This window comes from Mustela nigripes, chromosome X (assembly GCF_022355385.1).
Source record: "Mustela nigripes isolate SB6536 chromosome X, MUSNIG.SB6536, whole genome shotgun sequence".
NCBI classification, from domain to species: Eukaryota; Metazoa; Chordata; class Mammalia; order Carnivora; family Mustelidae; genus Mustela; species Mustela nigripes.
Window position 1 is genome coordinate 27,010,433 of NC_081575.1, and position 27,238 is coordinate 27,037,670.

General features: G+C 41.4%; 1 protein-coding gene across 1 annotated transcript in view; it reads right to left on the reverse strand.

The window, feature by feature from the left end:
* Positions 1-27,238, reverse strand: part of LOC132006667 (glutamate receptor 3) — a 227,928-nt gene that overhangs the window by 146,445 nt on the left and 54,245 nt on the right. Inside the window, exon 3 of the mRNA XM_059384587.1 lies at positions 10,342-10,581. Coding sequence (XP_059240570.1) covers positions 10,342-10,581 — 240 coding nt within the window. The remainder of the gene's footprint in view (positions 1-10,341; positions 10,582-27,238) is intronic.

Here is a 27,238-nt window from a genome sequence, read left to right on the forward strand (position 1 = left end):
GGGGAGGTCAGGGTGGAGCAAGCCGTGCTCCACCTTAACTTCCCACTCATATCCTGTCTTCCTTGCTTCCGTTCACTTTTCTGCTAAAGCATCCTGTGTAGTGGTACTGATGCCAAACAGTGTGTTTGACTGCAAGAGAGAGGGAGAGAGCACTGTTGATTTTGTTGCAAATTGCACTTTTGCTACAGGATTAGTTGGGGGGGGGGATGGAATTATGCCAGTATTTTCCTCCCTCCTTTTGTTTACTGCCTATTTTCAAACAGCTCTGTAATTGCTTTCCATTTAGTAAAAAGGACATTGTTTCTTTTTTTGGTTTCTCTTTTAATTGTGTTTCTTGCCCTGAGCTCTGACGTTTGGGAGCATTGATGGGAATGCCATGTTGTTTTGGTTCTAGATGCCAGCTTGGCCTTAGCAATCAAGGCAAGGTCATTGCTAGTTGGGTGATGGGCTTAGAAAAATGTCTAACTTCTTCTGTTGAGCCTTCCATGATGTGTCCATCTTGCCAATTGTGAACTCTTTCTTATTTGGATTCCCACGATACTTCAAATCTGTACTACACAATCTAGCTCTGGCCTTATGCTGTTTTACCCTTCTCTCTATTTCATGTGCATTAATCTTATCCTGTTTCGCTGACCATAATAGAAGCTCTTCAAAGCTGAAGGCTCTACCTCCTATTGAAACTGCTAGTTCTAAACACCAATCCAGGCACAGTAAGAGAGACTCCGTAAATGCTAGATTGGTTCACTGACAACCCCTTGAGGAGTTTCTGCAACCATCTGTCCTTTGACCCTGCTGCTACCTTGACACTCTTGATATTTCGTTCCAGATAATTCTTTTGGGGGTGGGTACTGTCCTGTGTGCTGTAGGATGTTTAGCCGCATTTCTGGCCTCTTCCCACTACTGAAAATGTCTCTAGACAGGGCCAGATGTCCCTGCGGGAGGCCAAATCACCTTCTCTCCCCACTGAGGATCACTGTTCTATAATGATAATAAAATAAAAAGAGGTAACATTTATTGAGCACATTACTATGTCCAGCTTGGTGCTAAAGACAGTACATGCATTCTTTTGTTTAACCTCCACAGCACTCCTGCCCAGGTTTTGTTTTCTAAAGGGGCTCCAGGGAACAAATCTTAAAACCACAGTTGTAGGTCTACGCCACACAGTCTCTTTCTTCCCCCAAGGAACATTTAGAAGAGCGTTCTCAAGGACCTCTCCAGCTCCACTCTGAATTTACAGAATACATCAGCTAACCCTCAATAGCGTCAGGACCACCCACTCATCAAAAACTAGATACTCAGTTTAGTGAGGGTTAATTTCTCAAGGAGCTGGATGAAAAGAAATGGAAGGTCAGAACAAAAGCAACCCTGCCAGCTGTCACCTCCTTTCTTCAGAGATGTGAATCCCATTCCAAACAGCTAATGCATGGTAGGGGGGCTGGAGATTTATTTCTTTTGTTCTTATGATGGCATTTAAGCTCACGATGCAGAATTTCAAGCTAGCCCACCGAAGTGTCACTCCTGCCCTAAATCCTGACCTGCTGCCTTGCAAACAGTGCAATTGGTCACAAGAGGGACAAGGCAAAAGAAGGTAGATAAACTGGTACAAATTTGTCCTTCTGCATCTGTGTGCTGCAGGGTCGGGGGGGAGGGTGATGACTTGGAGCACATCTCCCGATGGCCACACCATCTCTGAATATGAAGGATAACCCAAAAGAAAAGATTTGACAGTTGAGCTTACTGTGTCTCTGGAGAGGAATGGATCTCTGGCTGTGAAGTCAATTCAACCTCAAATTCACTGCTACCAAGGAGTTAATGATACATTAAAATTAGTCATGTTGTCTGATGGAGAAATATTCTACTTATGGAAAATACCTTTATAGGAAAACTGCCTTTCTGAGGCTGAGCTGGAAATATTACAGTAAACAGGATCTAATCACAGCGAAGCCTTTTTTCAGCTTTGCGTGACAGCTGTAAAATATGACAGTATTTATTAATAGTCGCTGCAGTCTAATCTGTAGCACTGGAGAGCTACAGCAAAATATGTTAAGCCACTGAGAGAACAATTTCCACAGTAACTAATATTCAGCTTTTGAAAGGGTAGTTTAATGTCTTGTGATTTTTTTCCCCTACTGATGGTTCAACCCTAGGAACAAGCTACTAAGCTAATAACCTTTGTGGAGAGGAAGTGTTTAAATGATAATTTATTTCAAGAGCTGACAACAAATTGCTCTGCACTTTCTCTTTTTATGCCCCAAAGCAGTCAAGGATGTGCAAATCGAAGCATTAAAAAATATGACAGCTTCGGTATTTTCATTTTCAATGAAATTCTCATTACAGACATATGTGTGGTCTTTTATTCACAATCCAGTCCAAATAGTCATTCACTGTTATTATTGCGCAGGCTCTCAAGATGCTCTCACAGTTGAGGACTCATCACAATAGATTAGGCAGGCCGCAGAAGCTACCAAATGTCTCAAGTACTGTCAACCCCGATTATTGCCACTCAAACAGGGGAATTTAGTGTCTGTCTCTCACAGCATAACATACTCTCTGGGCCTTCCTAATTTATTCAGATGTAAAAAGTAGCTTGAATTTCAATAAAAACTCTCTTGGCTTTGCTTTTCCCAGAAGGCAAATGGACATGACTAGAATTGGAGCCATCTGTTACCTTCGCACATCTTTTACTCAGTTCTTAAAGTGGAGGAGAAAAAAAAAAAATCCACGATAGTCTGTTCTTTATCCTTTTATCTTTTTCTTTTTCTCTTCTCTTCTCTTCTCTTCTCTTTTCTTTTCTTACATCAAGTTACCTGAAACCATTTTCTTCACGTTCCTGCCAAGTAGCCGTGGTAGAACCTATCATCTGTCTCTCCTTGCTTTCTTCTTCTCCAGGCAAAAATGGCACCATACTGATGAAGACCTTCAGTTTCAGATCTTTCTCTGCTCTGGGAACTGCTTCTTACTCAGAGAGGAATCTCTGAGTTCACTTTGCCTCAGAGCCATGTCCCCATCACAGCACTCTAAGAGTTTGAGCCACCCACCCGGCTGCATTTGCTATTTTTACTACTCATTTGCCCCTTAACCTGGATTTTAAAAAATGATTTTATTTATTTATTTATTTGTATGTATATTTATTTGGCAGAGAGAGAGAGCAAGAGAAAGAGATAGAGAGATAGAGATAGAGAGAGAGAGAGCGCACAAGCAGGGGAAGCAGCAGAGGGAGAGAGAGAAGTAGACTCTCCATTGAACAGGGAGCCCGAGGTGGGGCTCAACCCCAGGACCCTGGGATCTTGACCTGATCCAAAGGAAGATGCTTAACAACTGAGCCACCCAGGCACCACTTAACCTGGATTTTTGATCTGCTGCCTATCTGGGATCTTGGAACTCCAGGACCACGACTTCTGGTGTTCATTTGTGGACATCAGGCTTTATGAAGGAAATCGACCCCTGGACTATATCCGTAGGAGGACATCTAGGATAGGGAGTGTCGAGGTAACAGATACTTTGAAGAATGGCTGAAGGAAGGACTAAGGGAAGAGGTAGTAGAAGTTTTAAAATGTTAGAAGTGTGGGAGGCAGTGTTATTGCAGCAAATAGCATGCATAGACTGTGAATGCGGCAGACCTGGGTTGAAATTCTGGTTTTGCTACTTTGGCACACTGAGCTGTGTGATCCTAGGAGCCATAATTCAGTCATTTTGTGCCTTGGTTTCCTCATTTGTAAAGATACAGGGTTGCCACGTGGATTCAGTGTGGTAATCCAAAAACTCATGGCCTAGTGCATAGGAAGTGCTTGTAAAAAAAATGGCAGCTGCTCTTATCCAACAGATTTATCTTATGATAAAATGAGGCCAATAAGAGGGATTTATTGATTTGTGCCACTGATTGGTACTGGGGTGTGTATGTGTATGCATGCATGCTTGTGTGTGTGTGTGTGTGTGTGTGTGTGTGTGTGTAAAAAGGGAAAGGAAAGCAGGAAGAAGGGAGGGAGGGAGAGCAAGAGACAGAAACAGAGACAGAAACATAGAGGGGAGACAGATTCTGCACTTTATTTGGGAATATAGAACTGGAGGGGAGGGATGAAGCCAGGTTGCATAAGTAGGTGGTAAACAACAACATACAAGAAGGTGTCTGGCATTGAACCCAGTCAATCCGAAAACACTCCTGTGAGGAAGGGTCCCCTTATCCTTGTCTGGGGGGAATCTCTTTACCTCTTAAGCCCTCATGCTCTTCAAGCATTTTCCCATCTTCCTTGTTATCTGGCGACCCTTTTAATCTTTCACAAGGTGTCTGCTCTAATGAATGCACATGTCATTATTGGATGAGGGAACAGTTGGGTTAAAAATTAATTTTTTTCCAGGCCCTTGAGATAAATCACTGTTACAGCAACAGGACTGTGAACTCTTTAAGGCAGCAGCTAATTCTGTCTTTCTTAAATACTACCAGTGGCCCGGCACAAGCTAGTACTAGAAAAGGCCCAATAATTGCTTGGTGACTGATGGACTACCTGTTGCCACCACCCATGTTTCGGCCCCAACTTTCTAGAGCAAATAGAAAGGTCTGTTAGAAGGCTGTTGACTTCCAGAGAGTGACTTGGGAACTGAGTAGGGAGTTTCAGGTTGAGAATGGGAAACAGCAGGAGTTTATTGAACACTGGCAAGAAGGTAGGGACTAGTTGCCTCAAAGGGCACTTAGAACTATTATCTCATTATCTAAGCTGAGAGCTGCAGCCTGGGCCAGAACCTTTCATCTCTGTGGGCTGTGCCCATTGAAGGCAAGGAGAGTTGTCAGTGGCACGAGAGAGTCTGGCTGCAGTTCTCAAGTATGTTGCTGTTCTGGGGGAAATGTTAGCACCACAGAGAACTAGGTCACTTACACCCAAAAAAACAGGTCTAACAGAAAACTGGAAGAGGTGACCATGTTTCAGACCAACAACACTTCCCTGGCATAGCTTTAGGACTTTCTGTGTGGGAAGGTGTGTGGGCAAGAGGCCTCCCCAACTGGACTTGTGGTGTCTGGGATGCCAGCAGCAGAAAGCCATGCTTTGGATTAGGGTTTAATGCCACAGAATGCTCTTACCTGACTAGAAATTTCTTCCCTGGATGCACTAACACATCACATCATTAACAGCCATAGAGAAATTAGCATGAGTACATTGGTCAGCTGAAGTGTTGTCACTTGCTAGAGAAAGTCTATTGGTCAGCTGAAGTGTTGTCACTTGCAAAGAGAGTCTATTAGTCAGTGGAAACAAAATGTGGGACAGGAAAGTCTCTGTGGAGGTGTAGAGGCAGGTTGGGACAGAGAGATCAAGGCTTTGTTCCTACCAGGGAGGGCAGGTGTAGACAAATGACAGAGTGGGGAACCCTGGGTAAATAAAGAGGAGAGGGTACAAAGGGGCAGATATCTCACTTAGTCAACCTCATAATTTTTCCAAGAAATGAATTTCTCTGTATACAGCACCAAGAGCAGAATTTTCAACTTTGTATTAATGAAGCTACATGGTATTTTGGTAACAAAGCAAAGTGAAGACTGCAAACACAAAACCAGACCTTTCTTGGCAGGCAGAAATCTGTGTGTAGCCAAGAAAGCCTTGAAATCCATTTGCTGTTTATAACTTCAGAGGCAATGTTATCTTGATTGTGCCACAAATCTTTTAAATGACCTCAACTGTACAACCCATTTCTCAGCTTCTCATTTACCGCTACCCTCATACAGTAGAGTCACATCATTTGTATATTTAGCTTACTTGAATGACATATTCCCTTTTGTCTCTCTATTTTCCATTTATCTCTTATGTAATTAAAATATTCTAAAATTTGATTTCACGGTTGTAATTTCTCCCAAAATGTTTACTATGAAAGCAATAGATTATTGTAGAAAATGAGGAAATACACAATAGACGCTTTATTGAATATTTTAAAGAACTGTACCTCATGGCTTGATTTACAAACTGGATTCACTTTCTCCTCTCTTTCTTCCCTTCCCATCTTTTTTCTTCCTTCCCTTCTCTCCTTCCCAATTCCCCCCTCCCTCCCTCCCCCCATTTACTTCCTTCCTTTCTTCCTTCTTTCCTTCCTTCCTTCCTTCTCTGCTTTGTGTGTGTCTCTCTCTCTTTCAGTCCAACAACAAAAATGGACATGGGCTTACTCTTGAATAACCAGTAATGGCATTGGAAAAACACTAAATATGTCCCCAGGCCCACGCTATGTACCACTGTAGACACAAAGTATAAATCTAGGTGCTAACCAATTATTGGTTATCACACTGGAGAGAGGAGCTTGGGAAGGTATACAGCAGACTCAGTGAAATAACAATGGAGAACACTTACGTTAAGTGCCAAGTGAGTGACATGGACAAAAGGGTCCTGTGGGTGTTCAGAGGTAGGCAGGATCTTTGCTCCTCAAAACTTGTTCTCCTCCTGCTCAGTCACCTTAGTAAACAGTTATCATTTTGCCCAGTCCCTCAAGCCAAAAGTCTACCAGTCATCCATGAAGCCTTCTTCTCCCTCATATCCCACAGTCAACCTGTCCCAAGTTCTGTTGATTCTGTGTCCCAAATGTATTTCAATTTCATCCACTTTTCTCCATCTCCAGCCTATTCTAAGCTCCCATAATTTCTCACCTAAATAACCATGGTGGCCTTTTCATTAGCTTCCCTTCTTTTGTTCTTGTACCACATTCCATTCTCTACAGAAACTTAGATCATGTGACTCCCCTGTTCAGAATCCTCCAAAGACCTCCCACTGAAGTTAGAATAAAATTCGTATTCCTTACCATGGCTCCTTTTCATTCTCTATGGCTATCCTCTGCCTCCTGTCTACTTCTACAGTCTCATCTCAGGCCACTCTCAACCTCCTCACTCCCCTTTACCCACACTTGTCTTCTTTCATTTCCTCAAACATACCAAACTTCTCTGCTACAGGGCCTTTGCACATGCTATTTCCACTGCTTGAAACTATTTCCCTCTATTCTTCACATGGCTGTCCCTTCTAATCCATTATTTCTCACCTTAAATGCCCCTTCTCAATGAGGCTATCACTGAGAATCTTTTTAAAATTAGGTCCTATCCATTAAGATAGGTGCAGAACCCATGCCTATGATCTAACACTGACTGACTGACTAAATGAATGAGTGAGTGACAATGAACTGGAGTGGCCAGGGATGGCTACCTTGGAGAGGTAGAGTTTGAGGTAGGTTTTGAAAAATGGAAGGACCGACAGGATTTTCTAATCAAGATGGAGAGAATTCTAGGTAGTAGTAGAAGTAAAGTTGCTGAGACCAAGCATAGTTCTGGCACATTTGGGCAACTATGGAAAATGGGAGCTGCATGGGACACCTGGGTGACTCAGTCAGTTAAGCGTCTGCTCTGGTCATGGTCCCAGCATCCTGGGATCAAGTGCTGCATTGGGCTCCTTGCTCTGTGAGGAGCCTCCTTCTCCTTCTTCCTGCTGCTCCCCCTGCTTGTGTTTGCTCATGCGCTCTCTCTCTAAAAAATAAATAAATAAAATCTTTTAAAAAAAAAAAAAGAAAGAAAGAAAATGGGAGCTGGCTGCAGTGGAAGGTTCTCATTAGGTAACATATGGACAACAGGTTTGTTAGTTGACTGAGGCATAATTATGTTGAGTCTTGAAGAATACACTACATTTTTTCCCCAAGTGTGGGCCATATAAGCCATTGGAAATACTAGAACAGGGTCCTGGTTCAGTGTTTTAAGAAAGTTTTCAGAGGAGGAAGTTAGTCTAAAAGTTTATAGAAAGTAGTTCTTAAGCAGACCAGATCAGTCCTACCTGCTAAATGACCATAAAGAAAAAAATTATAAATATGTATGAATAGGAAAGGAGTCTTTTGGCTCTTAGACCACAGAACTGTCCAAACTATTTAGTAAGATGATTTGAGAAAAGAGACAGGGATGAGAAATAGACCTAGATGGACTTTTGCTTCCTTTCCTCCAATTGACAACTAATGGGTGAAGAAAGGCCATGGGAGATGAGGAGAAAACACATGAGCTCTATCTTCTGCTTTTGAATAGATGGGGGGTTACAGTGTTAATAAAACTGGTATTTAGTTTACAACAGTTTTCAGGAGAGAAGCTGCCTGATTTACAAACTTCCATTCTGAAATTTAGATTGTTACACAGTGTAATATACCATATGCAATACACAGAAATAGGCAAATTCATCCTCAGTGTTTGAGAGAAAATGAAATGCAATGGAATCTAGCAAACTATGGATTCAAATGTTGAAACTATTTTTGTATCCTTGTCAGGCAAGGCTCTGTGTGAACACACAGCACTCCTTCCTGATTCTGCCCTTGGTTCATCTCTTTTCCCCTTCTCCAAACCATACCTCCCTCTTCTTTTGCAATCTACAACTTCATCTAGCTTAGATCATCTAGCTTAGATCATCTAGCCAACGTTCTCAGAAAACTCTACTTTGCTGGGGTGATATCTTTTCACAATTCTTAGAGCAATTAGAGTCTATAGTGTGGCATTCAACTTGATAGTGTTCCATGTTGTTCATGAATGGTTTCACCAACGTTCTTTTCTGTCCACCCCCATTGGAACTGTATTATATAAGCATCTGAAACACACCACTGGGGGTTGGTAACAACTTTTAAAATTGCTTGACTTATGAACTAATAATATATGAGTTAGGTTTAGCAGTAAGACACAAAGTGTTCTGTGTCTGGTATAATATCTCAAAAAATCATAGAACGTTACATTAAGACAAGAAGTGCCCTAGGAGAGAAGACAAGGCCAAGAGAGCTTCATTGCATTAGTCAAGGTCAGAGAGCTCATTAAAATGGCAGATCTTGAACTAGAACTCAGGTCTCTTGCTTTGGGTTCAGGATAGCTATAATATTTTAGAAATAAGTTGGGGAACCTGGGTGACTCAGTCGATTAATTGGTGGCCTTCGGCTCAGGTCATGATCCCAGGGTCCTGGGATTGAGCCCTACATCAGGTTCCCTGCTCAACGGAGAACCTGCTTCTCCCCCCTCCCTCTCCCTCTGCCTGCTGCTCTACCTACTTGTGTTCTCTCTCTGTCAAATAAATAAATAAAACTTAAAAAAAAAGAAGAAGTAAGTACCATAGGCAAATATAGGGAGTTCTTTGGGTTTCTGAAAAACCAAAATAGTCTTTCAAGTTAAGTTACCTAGAAAAGACCTCTTCTCCGGGTACCACTCAGGCAGACAAGCCTTCCATTTGTTCCCTCCTTCTCTGAGTCAGAAAGAATCATTCCCAGGCTACAGGCAGAGTTACAGGCAAACAAATGATAAAGTAACATTATTTTTTGGAATCTTATGGTGATAGGATCCTTTGGTTTTACTGAGGAACCCCTCAAAGATAACTGGGCTTTTGAGGAGTCTATTTGGCTGAATTATAATGCATTATACAATTAACAAATACACCTAACTGTATGCTATTTAGAATCAGACCCTTAATATCTGAGATTGTTTCAATAAAATGTGTCTTCAATATATTATTATTATTATTATTATTACTATTAGAAAAAACATCCATTCCCAAAGTCCAGTTTAGTTACTCTCTGCTCATTATTTCCATCAGATAATTGTTGAGGCCATGTAAGCTGAAGACTTAATGTGATCTAGCAAAACAAGCCCTAGAAGCAGGAGATATTGACACCAGTCCCAGCTCTGTGGTTAAATGGCTGAGTGAAAAAGCACATTTCTTCTTGGGCTTTAGTTTTTGAATCTTTGAAATGGGGACAATTACCTTCTCTGATAGGATTAATTTTCCGAAACTTTCCAGCTTAAGCCTGTCTCTATTTTGGATAAATCTGCTTTTACTTTGTGCATTGTAGACCACTTAAATTATTTTGAGGGGAGAGGGTGCTTTTTCAACAACAGTGACTCAGCCAGGAGAGTCCCAACCCTCTTTCCATGGCTGAAGGTGAGAGGACATATATAGTTTGAAAAATTAGATTCTAATATGACCATTGAATTGGTGTTTTGGGGTCTTAATTTAAATTCACTTTGAATTTAAATACAGTTTAGGGGCGCCTGGGTGGCTCAGTGGGTTAAGCCGCTGCCTTCGGCTCAGGTCATGATCTCAGAGTCCTGGGATCGAGTCCCGCATCGGGCTCTCTGCTCGGCAGAGAGCCTGCTTCCCTCTCTCTCTGCCTGCCTCTCCATCTACTTGTGATTTCTCTCTGTCAAATAAATAAATAAAATCTTTATAAAAAAAACCTTAAAAAAATAAATAAATACAGTTTAAAAGAGTATTAGATTGTATTTACTGAACGAGAAGGGAACAAACATCAGTTGAGGAGGGTTGAACAGCACTGTTACATGAATATTTAAAGAGGAGAGCAGATGCCTCTTCTTACCTCTTTCTGTGTCGTAGAGGTACACAAACTTCTCCCACTTGTAGTGACCCAGCAGACTCAGAATGGCACCCTTCAAGGCTGGGCGCATCTGGATGACAAACTGCACATCTGCATCAGTGGGGAAGCTGGGCGTCACAAAGGATGTGTGCAGGGCCCCACAGAAGGAGGTCAGAGTGTTCATTGACATCTGGTCATAGAATCCAAAGATGGCATATACCCCTCTTGAGAACTGGGAGCAGACTGCAATGAGAAAGACAGCAAGACATTTCAATAGCCCCATGGTCCCTTGCTGCAGCTTATAGGGTTGGAAAGACAATGGATAGTTAGGCTTTGGCTCTAAAGGACATGCCTCAAAGGAAAACCAAGATCTCTGAAATCTTCAGAAGCCCTCGAAAGCCCAATTACCCAGCAAGAAAAGTGGAAAGAAGTGAAGAATGTATTTGATAGAGTTGCATGTTTTCTATGTCTACCATGAGCAAGAAACTAGGAAAATTCAGGAAAAAAGAGGTGAAGTTTGCCTTACCCTCTTTCTGCAACCCTTCCAGCTCACCCACAAGGCACTTGGTGTTCTTTTACTTCTGCCACAGCTGCCCAATGGTCTTTTAGTGTACCCATGCCCCCATCAATGTACCATTATCTTGTGTCCCACCACTTCAGTGATTTTTCCACTAGATGACAAAAAGGACTGATGACTTAGACAAATTGCTAATATGTCTGCTAGGAAATGCGTTACTCCTCTTAGGTTACATACTGCTTTAACCATACCTATGTCATGATTAAGACCCTTAATGAAGGTTACTAATGAAGGTTCAGATTCTGGGCAGGTCATTGGAAAGACTGGCCTTTCAGGGAGTCACATGAGGTAGGTGTAACTGGCAAAGTTCTATTTTGTTCCTTGGACATTTATCTTCTAGATCTATCAGCTCATACATAGAACTTTTATGTCCTTCATTTCAAAGTGGGCCACACTACCACATTTTCCCTCTTCTTGCCCAGATGAGCTTAAAAAATGTGAACCAATTTCAATATTAGCTTAAGTAGAACATAATTAGCAAAGCAAATCAGCTACAACAACACCGTGTGGTGCATTCCCAAACCAAGTGGAAATGATCTTTAGATTATCTGCTCTACTGCTCCCTTCCATTCATGCGAAGCAGACAGAACAGGCAGCTGATAATGTGGTGTGATTTAAGGAATCCTGCATGGCCTCCCTTATCTGCTAGGAAGCCACTGCTTGGCTTATTCTTTAGGTTTAGAGTGTTGAAAAAAACTCCATGGTTTGGGAGGGGTATTAAATAGAATCTTTTAAAGTTTTTAGCATGCTAAGGTGAATTATTATGTATGGGACACCTGGGTGGCTCAGTGGATTAAGCATCTGACTCTTGATTTTGGTTCAGGTCATGATCTCAGGCTTGTGAGATCAAGTCCCATGGCAGACTCTGCACTGAACTTGGAGCCTGCTTAAAATTCCCTCTCCCTCTCTTTCTCCTTCAGCCTCTCCTGCCCCCTTCTCTCTTTCTCTGTCTCTCTCTCTCACAATAAAGATGAATTAACATATCCTATGTCCAGTTAGACACCAGGGAGAGTGTATAAACAGGTAAGTTTTGAGAGGGAAGGGTGGATCAGAGAAGAGGATGTAAAGTGTCTGGAGTCTTTCCTGACATGAGAAAGAGTAAAGGCATTGGGCACGAAAAAGAAGGAAGGTGCTGAATATAGGAGGGAGACAAGTGGAAAACCAATTTAATTCATTTCTTGATCTGATTGTGAGAAACAGAGAGTTCTCAATATCTAGGGTATCTTGCTTTCCCTGCAAGTATGTATGTATGCATTTATAACAATAATTTATTATTATTTCTCATGTTTTTGTGAGTTGGCTAGGTTTATCTGGGAAGATTTTGCTTGGACTCTCCTCTGTAGTCAGAGTAGATGGTGTCTGGGACTGTCTGGGAATTTAGATATCTGGAGGCTTAACTGGGTCCCTGCATTCTATTTAAACCTGTTATTGATAAGGGCTGTTCCCCCTTTGTTAGCCACACTCATTAGTCATTGGCTTAAGGATAGCATTATTAAAAGTGATTACCTAGCATTCAGGCTCCCATCAGGGAAGACCATAGCCTCCAACTTGAGGAATTCTAAGTGACCCCCCAAAGACAGAAATAAAATAGGTCTTTATATTAAAAGGAGAAAACCAATTAGAGAAACATATATGGGGCACTTCATGACAGGGGGCCAAAAGAAGTGTTCAGAAACAAAAAGCAAGAAGCAGGATGCCACTTTGCCTTGGTTATCACCAAGGAAGATGCTAAGGAAGGTCAGTTCCCAAATTAATCCTGTAAATAGAGAGTTTTGCAGTACCAGGTCAGATCTTAGCTGGTGCACATAATGTTCTATATAAAAACGACAAAAATAATGATAATAGCCATTGAGTGCTTAGTATGTACCAGGAATTATGCTAAATACTATACAAATATCCAATATTCCCAACAACCTCATGATGTATTGCTAATATTTCTATTTAATCGATGAGAATTCTGAGATAAAATGTTCTGTATCTTGAGTGGAGGAGCCAGGATTTGAACTGGACTCAGTCTAACTCTAAAACGCACACTCCCTGGGATGCAAATCCAATAATGACATTAAAGAGTAGTTATTGGCCCAAATGAGGCAGCGAAAGATTTAGTAAGTAAAAGAGAGGACTCTGTAGGCCTCAAGTTCATACGTATACTAAATAATCATTTGTTTTTTAAAAAATATTTTATTTATTTGTCAAAGGGAGAGAGAGTGTCAAGCAGAAGGAGAAGCAGGCTCCCTGCTGAGCAAGGAGGGGCAGAGGGAGAGGGAGAAGCAGGCTCCCCTGGACTCAATCCCAGGGCCCTGGGATCAGGATCTGAGCCAAAGGCAGACACTTAACTGACTGAAGTATCCAGGTGTCCCCAAGAATTATTTTTTATTGACCTGAAATTCAAATTTAAGGATCATGTATTTTTTCTGGCAACAAGCAATCATGGCCCTTCAGTGAACATTATTCCTGGATCCATAACAACTAGCATGCAAGGCCCAAGATAAGGATCCATGAACCCCAGACAAAAATAATCTTGTGGGGAAACGCAAAGTATTTCCAATGAGGAAAATTACAATCTGACTAAATTATGGACAATAATTGACTGGGGGAAATTCACTTGAAGAGAGGCAAACTTATGGCTGTGATCCACTTAGAGTTTTAAAAAGCCCTTGACATCGGAAGGAAACAAAATAAAAGTATGTTATGGAAGTGAGATTCTGGCTGATAAAAAAATCTTGCATTGCTCTTATAATCATAAACTCAAGGGCACAGAATTCATCATTACTAGGTTAGATATGAACTTTTCATACTTGTGACATTCATTTATTTATGAACACTGGTAGTGAACACCCATAAAACCATCAACCAACCCAAGAACTATAACATTACTGAGAACTTTATTTTTACCTTCCTCTTCCCCTCTATTTTACCCACCCCACCGTTTGGACATCCTCCTGGCTCTCCCTCATAACTATCCTGAATTTTGTGTTTATCATTACCTTGGTCTTTTAAGACACACACACACACACACACCCCTAAGCAATATAATGTTATTTTTGCTTGTTTTAAAACTTTAAAAAAGGGAATCATACTGAATATGTGAAAACCAGACTCCAGGAAGAAGTGCCCAGTTAAGTCCTTCAGCCTATGTATGATGATAAGCAGAATGAGACAACGGAAGACCTTACACAAATGTATGAGTAAGCAGGTGTGAGGGAACCAAGTTGTGGTCATCTAAAGGTATTTAGAAGTATTACAGATCAGCAGTAATCCTCAGGGAACACTAGGCTACTGTGGTCCAACAGGCAGACACGTGGTGGTGAACATCAGCAAAAACAATGTTGAGAGAAAATCAGTAAATGTTCTATTCCCTTCTTATATAAGAGAAGTGCAGCTGCCCTGCACATACAATTGTGCATAGTTAACCTTGCTCTATCTCGATATATATAAGTAATGTTAATAGAAAGCCCAATGGAGGGGGGAATTAAAGAGTACACGTAACTTGATGAGCACTGAGTAATGTACAGAATTATTAAATCACTGTATTGTACACCTGAAACTAATGTAACACTGCATGTTAGCCATACTGAAATTAAAATAAAAAACTTAATAACAAAGGAAAAGGGTCAAGGCAACTGCCAAGTGAGGACAGGGTTAACCACCTCTGAAAGAAGCCAGGGCACAGGGGACCTGTGAATGGCCTCTCACAGCAGATCCCTGGGCCCATTCCTGGCTTTAAAAGGTTTTGCTTTAAATTTCATTGTGCTGACTCAAAGGACAGTGTTCTTGTCTTCAGACTCTGAGAAAGTTTGAGCTAAAAGGAACTAAACACTATTTTATTCAGTGATTTTTTAAGCATAGTTTTTCATGTGGAGTCATTTCTCCAAATGAAATTTTATGTGGAAAAGTCCAATATATAAAAGGGATAAAGTAAAGCACTTCCGATTCAACAGAGTTCCACTGGTGCCTCCCTATCATAAAGAAATTGTGACACAAAGAGAGGAAGTGTCTTGCACAAGGTCACACGATGAATTATGAACTAGTTTCTTAGAAAAGCTGTATCAGCATCTCTACACCATCCCTACTTCGGAGCTATGTAGGGCAGCATGGGTCAGAATTTGCCTGGCATGAAAGTGACTTACCCTCATTGCCTAGCTCTCAGCATAGATGGTTCTACCAGGGGTTTCCCATGACTCAGCTGCTGGCAGCTTCCCTCACCTCCCTCTAGCCCCAAATACCAATAATGAGATCGGGTGGCAGATTGGTGATCTTTTGGGACTCATGATTCTCTTTGGTAGTGTCTGTTATCTTTATCTGAACCTTAATGAACGACACCCACTAGTTTTTCTCAGAAGATGAGCCCTTGGTAAAATTATAATGGAAGAAATAATTATCTTGGCAATCTTTTGAAGCAGTGAAGTACAGAAGAAAGGGAAACAGCTTCTTGGACAGTCAGACCTTGGTTTCAATCACAGCCCTGCCAGTCTTAAACTGCATGGTTTTGTACAAGTGACTTAACCTCTCTGAGCCTCAGTACAGGACAGTGATTACATGGGCAGGTTCTGAAGTTAGACTGTATAGTTTGAAATACTCTGGTGATCCCTTATTGGACAAGTTACTTAATATCTCTGGGCCTCCAACCCAGTTTCTTCATCTGTAAAATTGGGATAATAATAGTGCCTGTCTCAGCATTGGTTGTGAAAGCTAAAATGAGTTTAGTTATGAGAAGCCATCTGTAACAGTGCCTGGCACAAAACAGATAATTAATGCTAGCTATTTATTCATGCAACAAAATCTACTGAGCATCTATTATGTGCCAAGTATTGTTATAGGTATTGGAAGATACAGGAGAGAAAAAAAAGATCTTGTCCTCTTGGAGCTTACATACTAGTGAGGGGGAAACACCATAATGAATGAGATGAATAAAATATGATGTCTCAATTGTAAGTGTTGGTTTGGGTTACTGTCATGAGGTAAAGAATGAATGAATGAAATGGTACATGGAAAATATTTACAGTGCCTAACACATAACTTGGGAACCAAATAGTTCCTTCTCTGTTTCTTTCCTCTTTCCAGCTCTTTCTGGCATATTTTGCCTTGTTAACCCCATCAGGTTATCCTCCCCCCAGAAACCACTGCTTGCAATGTCACACTGATTACCCAGGTAAGCATAGCCTTTCTTCTTGTTCCCTTCCCCTATACATTTCGTCAGCACTCTTTCCTATTCTAATTCCTAGGGAGTAATGGTTTAATAAAGAAACCATTCTAATTTGACTTGAGAATGCACTGTTGTCCTCTACTCTTTCCTTCCCTATATAATGCCTTTGTGCTGCTAAAATGCTGGCCCTTCTTGGGACTTCTGTGTTTATCCAGTAGGAAATATCTTGGTTGTCTGTTTCCTAATGGTGCCCATCTCCATTTCCTCCTACTAGCAAAACGTCAAATTCTTGTTGAAGATGCTGTTTCTGACTACATCCTGGATTCCTGGGGACTCTAGTATAGCTCCCGGCTGTGTTCCCTTCAATGGTGAGTGACAAGCAAGGCTGGAGCCAGCTGTCATGCTTTTATTTATAGTCCCCAAGTCTATAGGGTCGGGACAGGTATTGTTAATGTACAATGTAGCAGCTAATTCTACCACCAATATTCCAAAAGGCATCATTACAAAAATGTCAAACAACTTGATTACCCCAAAGATCAGAATAGCAATATTGCATATCATTTACAGAACACTTTTCATAGCCTTTTGAATCAGGGGGTAAGAAGGAAACTGAAGTCTCTTGCTGACTTAATGATCACATTTGAAGCAAGCAGGAAGAAGAAAAATATAGCTCTAAAGGAACCGATAGAGATATATCACAAGAAAGTTCTCCAGGTAATACCACAGTACTGTGAATTCCAGGGGACCAAAGAAACTTAGAGCTGTGAGGGCCTTAAGAGATCATATTGTTGTGCTTTTTTTTTTTTTTTTTAGGTTTTTTGTATTTATTTGAGAAAGAGAGAGAGGGAGAACAATAACAAGCAGAGTGAGGGGCAGAGGGAGAGGGAGAAGCAAGGGCCCTGCTGAGCAGGATGTGGGGCTCTGTCCCAGGACCCTGGGATCATGATCTGAGCCCAAGGCAGATGCTTAACTGACTGAGCCACCCAGGCACCCCTAGTTGTGCTTTCTAAAGCTGTAGTTTTGGTCCATAGTGAGTTTCCAGTCTGGTGAAATATTTTCACGAGTTTGTGTGTATGGGGGGGGGGGGGGTGTTGGAATAAGGTTGACAACTGTCCTTTTTTAGGAAGCACAGTCCTTTTCTTTATATCATTTCTGTTTTCCATTCTGTATGTAGTCCTTTCTCTTCTGAAATGATGATGATGATGTTAATGAGAAATGGTTTGTGTTTGTGCATGTGTGTGTGCATACATACATACATACATATATATTCGGTCTGTGTGGTAGACTGAATAATGTCCTCCCAAAAGATGTCCATGTCTTAATCCCCCAAATCTGTGAATTAGGTTACATGGTGAAGTGGAATTAAGGTTGCAGATGGAATTAATCTTGCTAATAAGTTGACCTTAAAATAGTGAGATTATCCCAGATTATCTGGCTGGCTCAAGATAATGATGAGGGTCCTTAGATGTAGAAGAATGGGGCAAAAAGAGCCACAGAAGAGTCAATATCAGAGTGATGTTATATGAAAGACTTGACCAGCCATTGCTAGCTTTGAAATTGGAGGGGACTATGAGCTAAGGAATGTGGGTAGAGTCTCAAAGTTGGGAAAGGCAAGAAAAGATCCTCCCTTCGAGCTGCCAGACAGGAATGCAGCCCTACTGAGTGCAGCCTGGTGAGACTTCTTACCAGACTGCTGACCTACAGAACTGGAAGATAAACTTGTGCTATTTTAAGCCACAAAATTTGTGGTTATTTGTTAGAGCAGTAAGTAGAAAACTAATATACTTAACAGAGCAAAATTCAAGTTGATAACTCTAGATCAACCTATACTCCACTCACCCTCCCCCTCTTAAAATACTACTGATAAGAGAAATCCAAAAGTTTGGAAACTAACGATCTTAGTCCAATTTCTGATTCAGGACAGGAATCAGCTGCCGTGAGGTCATGTTACCACTCCCTAAATACCTCTAGTGACAAGGGAGCTCATTACTCATAAGTGGCCCTTTACTTGCTGGGTAGCTCTGATGACTGTAGAGCTCTTCTTTAAATTGAACTTAACTCTGCCTGTTGGGGCTCTTGAGTGCTACATGATACACTGAACTCCAATTCTGTATGACCTCAACTTTGTTTTACAGGAAGCTCAAAAATACTACTGCTGCACTCGGGAGATCATAATGGCTATTAGCTATTCAAGTTTGTGCATTTAGTCTCTCTATGCTGCCCTCTTCATGTCAGGCTAAAAATTTGCTAAAAAATCCCACCTCCCCCTTGATCCCTGCCACCTCCACAAATGATCTTCTTAACTCCTTTTCTGTCGTCACTCATGATGAGATGATGAGGACCTTGCAGCCCTCTGCATATGAAGCCTAGTTTCTGCTCCCATCATTCCACTGAACCTGTTCTCTCAAGTTTGATGATGACCTGCTCACTGTCAAACTCAACTCTTTCCACGGACATCATCTGACTTGATTGCTGAGCAGCATTTGATTTTGTTAACCAAATTTTCCTCTTGAAACTCACTTCTGTTTCAAGAGCACGAACTCTGGTGGCTCTACCTCCTTTATTTTTCCTTCCCACTTTCCTCTTGCTCCACTCCCTTGAAGATATGTCCAAATATTCTTTCCTTGGGCCTCTTTTCTTCTTACTCCAAAAGATATTTTTTTCATTCAACAAATATTTATGGAGTTCCTACTATGTGCCAACTAGAGGTCTTACCTCACGCTCTCCCTGTGGATGGCTTCCCAGTAGATACCTCTAGTTTCAGACACATTCTTGGGCTCCAGATCCATATTTCTGACTGCTCATGGAACAGCCTCAGCTGGAGGACTTCATATTATTAGGCCTTCAGATTCTCATGTTCAGCATATATTTTCTTTCCTCTCATCTTCCCTCTGTGGATCTGCTTCTCTTATCCTTGCTTCTCCTAATGCATTGCTTTTCTTCTAGTCACCCAATCTGGAGTCTTCGGGTCATCTTTGGCTTCTCTTTCTCAGCCTCATGCCTGTGCCACTCTCTGGTGATGTTCCATCCATTTCACCTCTACAGCATGTGGTGGATCTATTTCCTGTTCATCTCTAGCTCAGGTTCTCATTCCTTCTGTCTTAGACTATGAGAGTAGTGTCATAACTGGTCACCTGCTTCGAGTCTTTTCCCAGTCCATCACTGGCACTGCTATCACATTACTCTTCCTTCTTTCTCTTCCAACTGTCCAATCAAAATATACCCATTCTGACTCCCATTTTGGCAAGAATCTGCCCCGTGTATGAGTTGTTAATGGACTATACACATCTTCACAAATGAGTCAGGTTAAGGTTTCTCAACGTTGGCAGATACTATTGATATTTTGGGCTGGATAATTCTTTGTTGTGATAGACTGTCCTATATATTGTAGAATGTTTAGCTGCCCTGGATGCTACTCTAATATTAGAGGCCATAGCACTGCCATTGCTCTCCAGTTGTGAAACTCCACATGCCCCAAAACATCATCAAATAGCCCCTGGGGGGCAACATCACTACCCGTTCCCTCCTTCCTCCCTGCCCCCAATATGAGAACCACAGGGTTGGCTTATGACTTACTCTCCATGGAGAATAAGGCCTTAACTTAATGAAAATGCATACACATTTAGAATATTCCAAAGGAGTTACTTTAGTAATAGAAAGTCAGGAAGGGTAGATATTTTGGGCTCTTCAAAGCTCACCATACAAGAAGATAACCTCCCTGGTCTTGCTCTTAAATTGGTTATTTGTGTTTAAGTTGAGGATGTAGGAGTGGGTGAACTAGAAAGAAGATGGAGATGGTGGGGTAGGTGTGGAATAGTAGCCAGCTCATACCTTCCCTGGGTTCATATAGATCAGCCTTCTCCCCCCCACCAAACACCCTTTGGTCTTGGGTTCTAGTAACCACAGTGGGTGCTTATAGGGTACCAGAGGCAGAACAAGGTGTCAGCTCCATTCTCCAGCTGATGATTCCATGGTTTAATTACCATCTTTGGGTTAATTCCCTTGAACATTTTGTTCAGCTCTCAGGAGTACACTGCCTTCCGACAGTCTAACTAGTTATTTTTGCAATTACATGGCATGTATCTAAATGCTGGCAAAGAAAACATTCATTATCAACATTTGATCCTACTTGAATATAACGGCTTGCAAATGCAGGCATTAACATATGAACACATGTATTTTGGAAAATTCATTTTGCAACTGTAAGAGCAATCTACCTTTCCATAGCAGCATCAGAAATGGCAGGAGAGATGTTGAGGTGGGTTGCGATAAGGGGGTGATTTTAGGGCCTTCTATAGCAAGACAGTATGGTTAAGCATTGGAGCTGAGGAGTTTTAAATTATTTTGCTTGTTCATTAATTAATTTACTCATTTGCCAAATAATATTTTGAGTTCCTAGTGTGACAAACATGGTCTAGAGGCTGGGATACCATAGTGAGCAAAACAGACAGGCTCTTTGTCCTCACCGTACTTAAGGTTTAGTATTGGCAGCAAATATTAATAAAATAATTATACCAATCTGTGCTTATCATGGTCTTAGTACTAAGAAGGGAAGGTATTAGGGTGCTATGAGACTATGTAACAAGGAGACTTTAATTTAGGTCAGGAAAAAGTTATCTGAGGACTTGACATTTGAGCTGACACCTGAGAGAGTAGAAGAGCATCCGATGCCAAGAGAATAGCACTTGCTAAGGCTCTGAGGGAGGGCAACATTGGATGCACTGAGGCACTGAAAGAAGATTAGCCTGGCTGGAGTATGGCCAGCAAAGAGGAGGATGCAAGGTGAGTCTGGTAGGAGGGAGGGGCCCAACAGCAGAAGACCTTCAAGGACCCTGAGAAGGAATTTAGATTTCATTCTAAGGACCATGAGAAGAAATCTTGGAAGGATCATGGGTATTCCATGAGCTGATTTATATTTTAGAAATTTTTATCTGGCTGCTGTATTGACAGTGGATTTAAGTAAGGGGGCATCTGTGAAAGCAGGGAGAACATTTGGAATGTTATTTCTGTAGTTTCTGTGAGAGGGAACAATAGTTTGGATTTAAGTTGTGGCCATGGAGGTGGAGTGATTAGGCATTTTTTTCTGAGTTCAAATTAATAGTTGAACAGCCTTGAGATAGTTACTTAAACTATCCAAACCTCATTTCTATACTGTAACAATTGGCATAATAATTTCTGTCCCATAACATTGTTGTGCCTATTAAATGAATATGCCCAAAGTGCTTGGGACTCACATATAAGACTGTGCCCAATTGATAAAATGGCATCTGCTACTAATGTTATTTTTTTAAAGAATTATTTATTTATTTTAGGGAGAGAGATAGCACATGGCAGGGAGGGGTAGAGGAAGAGGGAAAAAGAGTGTCAAGCAGACTCCCGCTGAGTGCAGAGCCCAATGTGGGGTTCAATATCATGACCCTGAGCCCAAACCAAGGGCTGGCAACTCAACCGACTACACTACCCAGGCACCCCACTAATATTATTTTTAAAATTATTCCTTAGTGCTTCTGCACTGAGATGGGTTTTTATATGGTCCAGCCACTAACTTGCTGTGTGATCTTGGGTCAGTTACCTCACCAGGCTTTAGGCCTGTCATTTGTAAGCCAACAGAACTAACACTTGCTCTGCCCACATCAAAAGGATGTGCAGAGAATAAATGGAAATAATAGTTGAGACTCTCCTTTGAAAAATTATAAAAGCTGCTATCTGAGTGTCAGTGAGAAAGTATTTGGTTCTTGACTCTCAGTAATCATTATCCCCACAACAAAGAACTCAATAGAATCATCATTCTTTCCAGCCTCAGTCTCTGGCATTCACCTGCATTATCTCTACCAGTCATCTAAAGTAGTCAGGGTTGTGTCTTGACTTGCAACTCATTTTACACGGGATTTAGCACAATTCTTAATTGAAAGACTAACTGATCCAGTGATCCAGTCAGTCAATGAAACAATTTCTAAAGCTGGGCAGAAAACTGATGAACTTTTATGATGCCTTCAAATCAGCCTTAAGATCTGTTATGGACTGGCAGGAGCTTCAAATTTGATATTGTAGCATATAGCATTTAAAAGCCATTTTCTTTAATTAGGCACCCCGTGCTGGGAAGGAGGATGAGCTGCGTCCCTAAACAAAAATTATTCTTAAAAGTTAATTAATGGTTGTCTTGTTCTCCTGTATGCTTGAAAGGCTTCATAATTCAAAACAGAACGATATAAACATAATAAAATGTTTAGGCCCATTGTCAGTTGGGAAGGTATACTCTTAATTCCCACTGTGTTTGGATTCCTTAATATCCCATTCATTTTATTGAGTGTAATGGCCTAGGTCACCCCCTCCAGCTTCTTAACGGTGCCACAATCTCCTCTGTAATTTGACTTAGAAGTAGGCATTCAATCTCCTCTTGAACACTTCTGGATGACGGTGAGCTCACTGCTTCTCAAAGCAGTTCATTCTACTTTGGGGCAGCTCTAATGATTAGAAATGTCTTTATTACAGTGAGCGCAAATCTGCCTCTGTAACTTTTATGGTTGCTTCTTTTTTCCTGAAGCTCACAGAAAATGCCTGTTCCCTATTGTAATGGAAGGCCTTCAACCATCTGAAGATACACATCCTACTTGTCTGTGCCTTCTCTTCTTCAGGCTAATCACCCCCAGCATGTCAGATGTATGTCATAGATCCAAGGCTTTCAATTCTGGCCATCTTCCCCTTGATGTGTTTCAGTTTATTAAATGTCATTCTTAAGAATTTGGTGTCCAGGACTGAGCAGTATACTGGAAGTGAGGTTGAACCAACCCAGAAGGCAGGAGACTCCTATTTTGAACTAGACATCTTATACATCTATCAGGACTGCCTAGAATGACATTGATTTTTTTTTTTTACCTTTCTACTATCAAATTGGGGTATACTCCTACTTTGTGGTCTTGAATTTTATCCCAGGTATCTCGTTAAAGACTTCTGCCAAGCCAGGCTTCTCCCAACCTTGCATATGTGCTGTTGATATATCTATATCTGTATCTGTATCTGTAACTATATATCTATCTATATCTATATCTATATCTATATCTATATCATGTCTATATATATAAGCTAAATGACTTTATTAGTAACTTTTACCCTTTTAAAATGTCCTCGTGATTTTGACGCAGGTTTTTAACAAGTTTGGTTAACAAGTTTATTAGCTATTAGTCCCAGTTACTTGTCTACAAATTTGATCAGCCTGCTTTGGGTAGCATTATCCAAGTTATTGACAAAAGTGCTGAAGAAGACAGGGTCAAGGACCAAATTATTTGCAAGGCTACTTCATTTCTCACCCAGACACTTTCCAGGATGACAACAATTAGGTAATAAATACTCTGGCTAGAGTTCTTTGGTCTGCTCCAAATGTGTCTTTAATACACCCGTGGTTTAGGTGATACAAATGATCTTTAATATTGACCATCGTTCTTCAAACATGTTCATAGTTCTGCCTTTCAGAGAAAAAAAGTAACTGGAATGATTTTCTTCTTTCCTGGTATCATCACCCTTGATCCTGTATCTTTACCATTTTTCACTGAGTCTTATAGGGAGGAAGTGAAAAAAGAAGAGGATGCTGAGAGGAGACAGAAAAGTGCTTTCTGGTAAAGAATGAACTACCAGAAGAACTGGGAAGCTGTTCTTTCCACCCTCCAACTCAAGCAGTCTGTCATTACCTAAGGTCAAAAAGCTGATTCATTGCCTTTTGTGGTCAGGAAGCAAATGGCCTACCCATTATACATTGTGGAATAATTGATATCTGATTAGCTCTTGGAGTCCATGGTCCTTAGCATCCCTGCCTGCTAGTAGACTTCAAAGAAACTATAAGCACACTTACAAAATTGCCCAAATGCAATCCTGGTGAAAAGTAACTATTGAAAAGCCATCTTTATAGTACCCAGGATTGGTGGTTATACAAAAATTTCACCCTTTTGCTGTTTGAAAAGTCTGTATGACCTCAGTTCCTTCAAATATGTTCTACCAGCCTGGAGAACAAAGAAACTGTTTTGGCTTTAGGAAAAAAAAGGTTTAAATTAAAGGCATTTTTTTTTCTAAGTCAAATTCAACTAGTTGGAGTTCTGAAAATAATTCCCCACTCTAGGTTTGGGAGACATTCAGCGTCTGTGCAGAACTTTGTGCCAAAGATGTCCATTCAGAGGTGTTTGCCTTGTCAAGCACAGAGCTTACATTCAGGCAAACCTCAGTGTCCCTTGCAGGACATTACAAGGACTGGCTACCCTCTATTTTTCTTAAGATTTATTTATTTACTTGATGGGGGAGGGGCAAAGGCAGAGGGAGAGAGAGAATCCTCAGGCAGATTCCCTGCTGAGCGTGGAGACTGACCCGGGGCCCTGAGATCATGATGTGAGCCAAAACCAAGAGTTGGACACTTAACTGACTGAGCCATTCAGGTGCTCCAGCTACCCTCTATTTTAAAAATACTTTGATCAGGAACTACAGTTACTCTAGTTCAAATTTGAGAACAAGACCCTCCGAAACCAGCTTCTGTAAGTCCCTCCATACTGCTTTGCCTTAAAAAAAAAGTACATCTTTCTGATTTTTTTCCCTAAGATTTTATTTATTTACTTGACAGAGAGATAGTGAGACAGGGAACACAAGCAGGGGTTGTGGGAGAGGGAGAAGCAGGCCTCCCACTGAGCAGGGAGCCCAATGCGGGGCTCCATCCCAGGACCCTGGGATCATGACCTAAGCTGAAGGCAGACACTCAACGACTGAGCCACCCAGGTGCCCAAGGACATCTCTTGAAAGAGACGATAGATCTTGAGGCTTATATAGAAAGAGATCCAGGTTTTTAACAAGGGTGCCAACAAAATGTACGTACTCACAATGTGTTTGCTACATCTAGTGATCGTCTGGATCTGGGTTGTCTGATCTGGTAGCCACTGGCCACATGTGACTATTTGAATTAAAATTAGTTGATGTTAAATAAAAATAAGATTCAATTTCTCAGTGACATTGTACACATTTTGAGTGCCATATGCATCAGAAAGTGCAACAAGGTACATTTCCATCCTCACAGAGAGTGCTGGTATAAGTAGGTCCTATTTAAGTTACCTCCTGTGCCTACCCAACTAAATATGTTTCATTTTAAGTCAACCAGAACTTTGTCCTTACTCTCTTCTAGGCACTGTACTAGCTACTTTCATACTTTTTTTTTTTTGATTGAGTATGGTGTTGTTTAATATTTCATGGAAATAGCTAATGGGTAGGCAGAGTAAGTAGCTGCCTTGTAGTGTTTGAAAGCCCCTAAAATGCCTTCTTGCTTTTGATTGTCTTCTCCACTGACTACTACAAAGTTTGAAATACCCACCTCTATTAGCCAGGATGCTGATATTCCCTGTCAGGTGACAAATGCCGCCTGGAAGTGCAACATGTGGTTGGTGTCACCCATGAGCATGTCAATATAGAGTGGTTTGCCAGGTGAACTCTGAGAACCAGACACTGAGGGAATAGGACACCTATCAGGTCCATTTTGAGAGCCGGTGGTGGAAGTTAGGAAAGATCTGAACTCGTGATCTTCTACCACAGTGCCTCTCCATATGAGGGCACCACAGTCTGGCACCCTTCTGCCGCCTGAAGGCAGTGCTGGATGTTATGACTGCAGACATGAGGGGGAGGGGTAAAGTTGGTGACAATACACCACATCAGCACTGCTATTTGCCAAAGGTAGATTCTGGTCTTCCTTGTGTTTCCATCAGACATGATCAAGGCTGTTCAAATAGCCTCTAACTTGTGTGTGTCATTTCAGCAGGTATTTTTCATTCAACATTTATCAGATAGTACTAAGTACTATGTGGGATGCGGAGCATAGTACTCCACACTCATAGTACTCCATGATCAACAGGGAATCTGCTTGAGGATTCTCTCTCTCCCTCTGTCTTTGTCCCTCCCCCCTCAAGTAGATAGAGACATAGAGTGCTACTTTCCTGTTCCCTTTCCTATCACCTCCTACTATTCAGAGCTAGCCCAGTGACAGCCACACCTCTCCTTTCCTAAGCCACACTCTTCTCTGCTCTCTCTCCTTGTTTACCTGGAACTCATCTTCCCTGTTATTATACTATGCCCCAGTGTTTCACCCTCACTGCTGACTTGTTGCAGACCAGAGTATGAATGACAAGGAAAGGATAAAGGAAAATGAATCCTCCCTCCCTTTCCTTACAGTAAGTGTTCTGCAAATTGCAGGACACAGTCCACTAATGGGTTATAAAATCAATGTGAGTCATGACCTAGCCTTAAAAAAAAAAACAAAATACAATAGAAAAATGCCATGTGTATCCATGTAGTAAGAGTAAATATTGTTTCGTGAGACTTTTGTTTTGATTATCAAATATATGCACGTGTATTGTGGATCATTAAATAAAATGGTAACTTTTTAACACCATATATCAATGTAGCTCCATGGCCTGTCCCAGGCCTAGCACTGGTCTGGTCTACGTTTTTGTCTTCACTGTTTATCACCTCCTGCAGAAACCCTGTCTTATTCCTTCTGTTTTCCCAATCCATTCTTCCTCCCTAGATCCTCCTAGAGCTGATCTGGACTCCCCCTTTCCCCATCCAGCTGGAGTCGCAGTGAGCTGCCACCTGGAGATGGGAACTGGAGGACTCTCTGTTCTGTCTAGCTCATATGGGAGTGATTAGGGAACTTGTGTTATTCAGCTTTCATGTTGGGATTGTAAATGCATCTTCCCACAAAAACCTGAGCACACTAGGGGGCTGGGTTCAGCACTGTACATACAGTCCTTCAGTTCCAGGCTATAGCCTATGCACTACGGTGGACAGCTCTGGCATCCAGTCCACCTGTATGCCAGCCAGATGACACAACTTCTTTCAGAACTCAATCAGTTTGGAAGCTGAGAAGAGAAACCACTGGTGCAGAGCATCATTCAAATGGAATGATAACCCTACTTTAACTTCTTGCAACACAGAACAGCTGAGCCTTCTTTCACGGACCCTGCAGATGCTCCTTCAGTGGTTTGAAAGTAAGACTGTGTCTCCCAAAGTGCCTAACTTGATCCACCGGGAAGAATCTGACTTCAAATAGCTATAAATAGCTAGAATGAAGTAAACGCATGCAGTTTTAGCTACAGATAGAATAAGTAGCCCCCCCCCCCCGCTTGCGTTTTGCTGCTCAGTCATGAATTCAACTT